Source organism: Watersipora subatra, chromosome 10 (assembly GCF_963576615.1).
Source record: "Watersipora subatra chromosome 10, tzWatSuba1.1, whole genome shotgun sequence".
Taxonomy (NCBI): Eukaryota; Metazoa; Bryozoa; class Gymnolaemata; order Cheilostomatida; family Watersiporidae; genus Watersipora; species Watersipora subatra.
Genome location: NC_088717.1, coordinates 13,843,808 through 13,850,817, shown reverse-complemented (window position 1 = coordinate 13,850,817; position 7,010 = coordinate 13,843,808). Strand labels below are relative to the sequence as shown.

The window sequence follows — 7,010 nt, the reverse complement described above, 5'->3', positions numbered from 1 at the left end:
GTTGACTCACAGGTTGAAGAAGACATGCACTTGGACCTTCACCCAAGGGTGAGAGAGCTTGCGGAAAATATCATCAACAAGATATCAGCTGCTAATGATTATGGAAGCAGGGTACCACTATGAAGAGTTAGCAAGGCCATACCTAAGAAGCTGTTAGAAGACATTAACTTGGCACTGGAGTCGATCTCAACTGGATCAATCAGTGAGACTAATACCTTAATCTACAGTACAGCAACAGTCAGCTTGGAGGAGATGGGTATTAAGCCACTGCCAACAAGGCTTCAAGTCATTCCATCCTGGCAGCTGAGGCTACAAAATAAGATCAAGGACTTTTGAAAAAAAGTTAGTAGGCTCAGTGAGAAATCTAACCACAGTTTGGAGCGTCCAAAAAGGGAAGCCACAATAGAAGCTCTAGAATCTGCCAAACAGCAGCTAGTAGGACTTTCGGCACGACTGAAGCGGTACACCAAAGAGTAACAGTTCAAAGGTGAACTGCGGAGGCCAAAGTCAGATCCTCCCCGATCCAGCACCTCAAAGTTCTGGAAGGACATCTGGGAGAAAGAGACTACTCATAACACCACTGCAAATTGGCTGAAGAGGCTTAAAGAGAGCCATCAACACACTGTGGCCCAGCAAGGACTCACCATCAGCAAAGAGGACATCAAGTGCAGAGTGCAGCGTATGAAGAACTGGGCAGCACCAGGCCATGACATGATTCAAGCCTTCTGGTTGAAGAAATTGACATCACTTCACACTAGAATGGCTAAGCAGATGGAATGCCTAATAGAACAAGGTGACCATCCAGAATGGCTGACCAAAGGACGAACTGTACTTCTGATAAAAGATCCAAAGCAAGGGCCGATTCCCAAAAACTATCGACCAATAACGTACTTGCCCACCACTTGGAAACTGCTCTCAGGAATAGTTGCAGACAAACTGGAAGAGCACATGAGTCACTATATGACCAGTGCTCAGAAAAGAATTGGGCGCAACACCCGAGAAGCCAAACATCAGTTACTGGTGGATCGGACGGTCTGTCAAGACAGCAGGAGAAGGCAAACCAATCTTGCCATGGCTTGGATTGACTACAAAAAAGTCTATGACTCAATTCCCCATAGTTGGATACTTGAGTGCCTCAGTATGTACAATGTTCATCCTGCTCTTGTGGCATTCATCAAGATGTCAATGACCAAATGGAAGACGGAACTGGAGGCTAATGGCAAAAAGCTGGCGAGTGTAAAAATTAAACGAGGCATCTATCAAGGTGACTCCTTATCACCGCTGCTATTCTGCATATGCTTAAATTCTCTAAGCAATATGCCGGAGGAGATTCAATATGGGTACCAGTTTAAGAGTGGCACCAAGATTAACCATCTCTTCTACATGGATGACATCAAGCTGTATGCTAACAAAGAAAGGGACATTGATTCGCTAATACACCTCACTCAGGCATACAGCAAGGACATCGGAATGACCTTCGGTATTGAGAAATGTGGAAGGCTAATTCTCAAGAAAGGCCATTCTATGCTCACAGATGGCCTAAGAATGCCAAATGGTACCATCAAAGATATAGAAGAAGGGTACAAGAACTTGGGGATTATGCAAAGCAACATCAACCACGAAGCCGAGGTACGTCACAAAGCCATTACCAAATACAAGAAACGCCTTTGGCAGGTCTTACGGAGCCAGCTCAATGCCAAGAACCAAGTCATGGCAATAAATACCTACGCACTGCCAGTAATAAGATATCCAGCAGACATAATAAAGTGGACTGAGGAAGCCATCAAAGAAACATATATAGCAACTCGTAAACTGCTGACCATGCATGGAGCACTTCACCCAAAATCTGATACTACTAGATTGTATCTTGATAGGAAAGATGGCGGTAGGGGGCTCAAAAGTGTACAGCAGACAGTGAAAGAGAAGGAGCAAAGCATCAAAGCATATGCAGCCTCCATGGCTATTTCAGATAAGTTGCTAGCTGAATTTCAATCGGCTGCTTTTACAACGGACCTATGCCCTGATGATGAGGAAATTGACTAGCACACGAAACCTCTTCATGGTGCTTACCACCAACAAATATCTAAGGTTGGCAATCTTCACCAGACATATATGTGGCTGAACAAAGGAAACCTAACGGCCAATACAGAGTCGGTAATCATGGCAGCCCAGAAGCAAGTGCTCCCAACAAGGCAACTCCAAACGAAAATCTATCACACTAGAGACGATCCTAGATGCAGACTGTGCAAAGATGCACCTGAGACCATCCAACACATCATCAGTAGATGCAAACAGCTAGCTGGAGACGCATACACTGAGCGGCATAATCATGTCGCAGGTGTTGTGTATAGAAGTCTATGTGATGAGTATGGCCTTAATAAACCACAACACTGGTGGGAAGCTCCTGGTAAGGTCAATGAAAATGACCGCGCTAAGATCCTCTGGGACTTCTACATCCGAACTGACAAGCATGTCCTAGCAAACCAACCAGATATAGTGGTGGTAGACAAGTGGTGGTAGATATATATATACATATATATATACATATATATATGTATATATATATATGTATATATATATATATATATACATATATAAATATATATATGTATATATACATATATATATATATATACATATATAAATATATATGTATATATATACATATATATATATATATATATATATACATATATATTTATATATAGACCAGCTAAATACCCGGCGTTGCTCGGGTAATACAAAAAGTATTTGCACAGAAAATTTATTTTTATTTAAAATATGCAACATTTACCAATTTAGCTTTCAAACTTCATATTGTGAGAAAAGTGTTTTGTGCAGTAGAAATAAAAGAAGAGAAAAACTAAACAACTACAAAAGTGTTTAAATGAAAATGATATCAAAAATATAAAATAATGGCTAAATAAACTCTGTTTTGCTATGTTTGCAATGAAAAAATGTCTTTGGCTAAAGTTTTATCACTTATCTTTGTACCAGGGTCTTGCGACTTGGTACAATTCCTGGAATGCTGGGGGATCCATGGCTCGGCCTCGATTTGGGTGATTAACATGGCAGGGCCTCTCTTGAGGGAAGGGGGGCCAGCAATGGGAGGAGGCACTTCCACACTAGTGTAAGTGCCTACAGTGGTCCCCAAAAATATGGTCAGGTGTTGGGGGTTCAGGTTGAGACGTCTAACGAACACTTTTCCATCTGCTCTGGGCTCGTTCAGGCTTGTAGCTAGAAAGGGGCTTTTAGGGTACCCTTTTATTATCCTGAGGGAACAGAAATTTTGTGTGGTCAACCTACACCTGACCGCAACCTCTATTCTAGCAGGCACCGCCAAGTTTCTAATAACCAAGACTTTGTCCTAGAAGAGCTTTTTGGTTTGATCGGTACAAGCCAATGGTTTCCCATCCACTTTCACCACGGGTAGTTTAAACTCCATCGAGCATTGGGGTGCCATAAAGAAGGGCATTTCAAGAACATCGTCTTCATTAATCGGACTGACTATGAAAACTTCTTCAGTCTTCACTTTGTGGAGCCTCACTGGGAGCCAGATTACATTGTAAAATGGTAACCTGGTCTCATCAGCAAGCAGGTCATAGGTGTAACTATTTTCCAACTGTTCTCTTATACCCTGGAGAAGTCGATCGAACCCCTGTTTTTACAGCAGGTTAGTGGTGCATCCAGAAGTTAACAAGAAGTGCATTGCTCGACCTTCAATTTCGCCTAAGAGGAAGTACCTGGTAAAGTGTGGGTGCCCCAGCAGGCATGCTTGAGCAGGATCCTTGTGCTCAAAGGGAATCTGCCTGAGGCTGCTCTGTTTGTGCAGGTAGAGAACATGCCTAGGCGAGTCTCTTTGGATGGCGGGAGGCTGTCCTCTGAAGGAAAGCGCACCAAGGTACCTGAGAGAAAGGCATAGTACTTTGGAGGGGTTAATGCCTGACTCACCTACATGTAGGTGTAGTGGTTGAAATATTTTCTGGGTAGCTGTGAGGGTTGCTTGAGGTGGAGTTTTGGGATGACCTTATTTTCTCGGATAGGTCCATCCGGGTGAGGCATTGACCAAATTGGTACTTCGTTTTTCATGGTTTTCGCAGGGGCCTTATTACAGCTAGTAGTGGGTGCTACTGCTACGGCCTTTTTCCATTTTCCGGCTCATTTATTTTTGACTGAGGCACTCCTTTTAGAGATGTCCTGTGCCTCCACATTCCCAACACAAATGGCAGGCTTATTTTCTGGAAGGCTTTTTGGCTTGTTTTGCAGCTGCTTGACCTGTTCTGCCAGCTGCATTACTGTGGATAGCAGTACATTCAAGGTGTCCCGTTTGACACTGCGTACTGCACCAGGTCTCGTATTTGCCTTTTAGTCTTCTATTTTTTCTACCACAGTTCGGACAGCTTTGCCCAGAGTCGGTTTCTCTCCAGATTTGATCTGGAGAAATTTTCCTCCATACCGTACTGCATAAGCGAGAGTCTCCCAGGGTACGGCTAGGAGGTGCCACTGTAGAGCAGGGTGGTTTAGGGAGTTTGAGAATTACTTTTTTGTCATTTTGTTCCTGAAAGGTATGTGCAGTTCCAATGAGGCTATTTGAACTAGCCATTCAATTTCCATTGCGTGTTCCTGCAGGGATCTCTGGGTGCCTTTTTTTAAACTGCCCAACCCTGCTCGGGCTTCTTGGGGAGATAGTCCAAATCAGGCTCGGATGGCTTCAAAGATGGCTGCCACTCCAAGTGCCCTTCCGAAAAACTTGTCTCTCCCTTTAAAACCTTTCTGAGGTGCAGTGTGCTGGCCCCTCGGCTCACCTACTTGCAGCTGCGGTTTTTCTAAATCTGGTAACAAAGTATTTTGGGTCTCAAACGCCATTTTACTCGGGCGTTTTGAACTGGGAGGCCGGTTCTGGGTTTCGACTTAACCTGACAAGTTGCCCAATGGCGTCAGCTAGTTGGTTCATGTCTCAGTCTACACTCCTTTAAGATACGACTTGCTTGAGCTTCTCCCCAAGTAAGGAGGACTGTTAAAGACGATCGTGGCCAGAATTGGAGTGCTTCAGCCTTTTTTGGCAGTATTGAGAGCCTTACAGAGTGAGGAATGGTTGGCGCAGTGCCGGTCATCAACCCTTCTCTGGAGTGCTAGATAACTTGCTTATTTTAAAACACCAGGTTTCTTTATGATTGTGAAGGCTAGCCGTACAGCTATATTGGCCAGATTCGGAACCACCAGTGTTTGCCATACTACTCCGGTTTTCCTCTACTGAGGTCTGCCAGAGTTTAATTTCTAAAATTCTAGATGGTGCCTGCCGGGTTCAAGGCAATCTCACTGTTGCCACCAGTGTAAAGGAATTTGCTGGTCTTTACTTGGCACAATCTAGACTATTACATAAAGAGAAGATATTGCGTGTAGTTTCATTCCGTTTTTATGACGGAAGGAAATTTCACTAGCCGAGGAGCGTACGGCTATCTGCTTTACCCAACTGAGTAAGTGCGCTCCTTTGTGGACTTTCCAGGCCTGTTAGATTGGAGCAACCTGTCGTGTGCAGGGAAATATTACGCGAAATAACATATGACCATGAAGAGCTCTGTTGCCATATTGAAACCAATGACCACTGCTGCTGGAAAGGCAAAGAGCTGCATATCACACAGTTTTGGAAAAAGGTTGAACAAAGCAGGTATGGTGTTTCTTCACACACCAGGGGGACCGGCTAAACCTTTGTCACTAATCTTATATTTGCAAAAGTATGAGAGTCTGCAAAAAGTGCTTTGGCTGTAGCTTCATCTGGCATTGCAGCAACCTTACTCCCTGGTATCCGCATTGCGCATTCAGCACTGAAATTGCCTCTTAATTTAGCCAGAACTGAGAATCCTGTGTGCAATATCAGAAACAACAGTGGAACTGCCCAACCTCTGCAATGATGCATTTTTATTGTGTGGGATGAGTGCACAATGTCGCACAAACTTGCATTTGAAGCACTAAATCTTACATTAAAGGACTTGCATGAAAATAATAGACTTTTCGATAGGGTAACTCTTTTACTTTCTGGAGATTTCCACTAAACATTGTCTGTCATACAAAAAAGCACACACACTGATGAGATAAACGCATGCATCAAATCATCATTTTTTTGGTTGTCTGTTGTGCAGCTGCATTTGACACAAAACATGCGTGCTGCTATTCTTGGCAACGAAATAGCGCACATTTCGCTGCTGGACTGCTGCGTATTGGTGAAGGGCATTTGCCAGTCAGTGCTGAGGATGGTTTGGTGTCACTTGAAGGCTACAGTACTTTTGTGGATTCAAACGAGGAACTTCAGGAAAAAGTTTACCCTAATCTTCGACAGAGGTTCCAAGATGTTGATTGGTTATCTGAGCGAGCTATTCTCTGCCCACGGAATAACACAGCTGCTGCCATAAACTCACAGCTTTTAGCCCAGCTACCTGGAAATTTAAAAACCTTCACTTCTGTTGGTACATCATTGACTGATGACGCTGCTGTAGAATATCCTGTGGAATTCTTAAATTCACTGGACTTGCCCGGACTTACTGCTCATAAATTGCCGCTACAGATAGAAACACCAATCATGCTTCTTCGCAACCTCAATCCTCCAAAGTTGTGTAATGGCACTTGGCTAATTGTTAGGCAAATGTTTTTGCACCTAATTCTGGCCAAAATCATTTCAGCACCTGGCAGAGGAGAATCTGTTTTTATTCCAAGGATTCCAATTATTCCAACAGATCTATCAATTGAATTTAAAAAGATTCAGTTCCCCATCAGAGTCTGATTCGCTATGACCATCAACAAGTCGCATAGTCAGTCCCTAAAAGTAGCTAGTATCGACTTACTGTCACCTTGTTTTAGCCATGGCTAGCTGTACGTTGCTTGTTCAAGAGTAGGCACAAGCCAAAAACTGTTTGTTCATACACCCGACAGAAAAATAAAAAAATGTTGTCTATCCGCAAGTGTTGCGTTGAATTAACATTGTGTTATTGTTATTTCATGCTTGCATTGAATTA

General features: G+C 43.3%; 1 protein-coding gene across 1 annotated transcript; it reads left to right on the top strand.

Moving 5' to 3' along the window:
• The first annotated feature begins 3,863 nt into the window (after nt 1–3,863).
• LOC137406804 (uncharacterized) lies at nt 3,864–6,778 on the top strand. The gene is made up of 4 exons (XM_068093416.1): nt 3,864–3,901; nt 4,392–4,484; nt 4,630–4,733; nt 6,141–6,778. Exons 1-4 carry the CDS (start codon nt 3,864–3,866, stop codon nt 6,776–6,778), a joined length of 873 nt encoding a protein of 290 aa, XP_067949517.1.
• Nucleotides 6,779–7,010: the final 232 nt, after the last annotated feature.

Bases quoted from the DNA above. Each gene is read 5' to 3' on its own strand.
- LOC137406804 (XM_068093416.1), top strand. From the start codon at position 3,864: ATGGCGGGAGGCTGTCCTCTGAAGGAAAGCGCACCAAG. The intron at 3,902-4,391 runs GTACCTGAGAGA...TTTCTACCACAG, and splicing joins CTGAAGGAAAGCGCACCAAG to TTCGGACAGCTTTGCCCAGA. The intron at 4,485-4,629 runs GTACGGCTAGGA...GTGTTCCTGCAG, and splicing joins ATAAGCGAGAGTCTCCCAGG to GGATCTCTGGGTGCCTTTTT.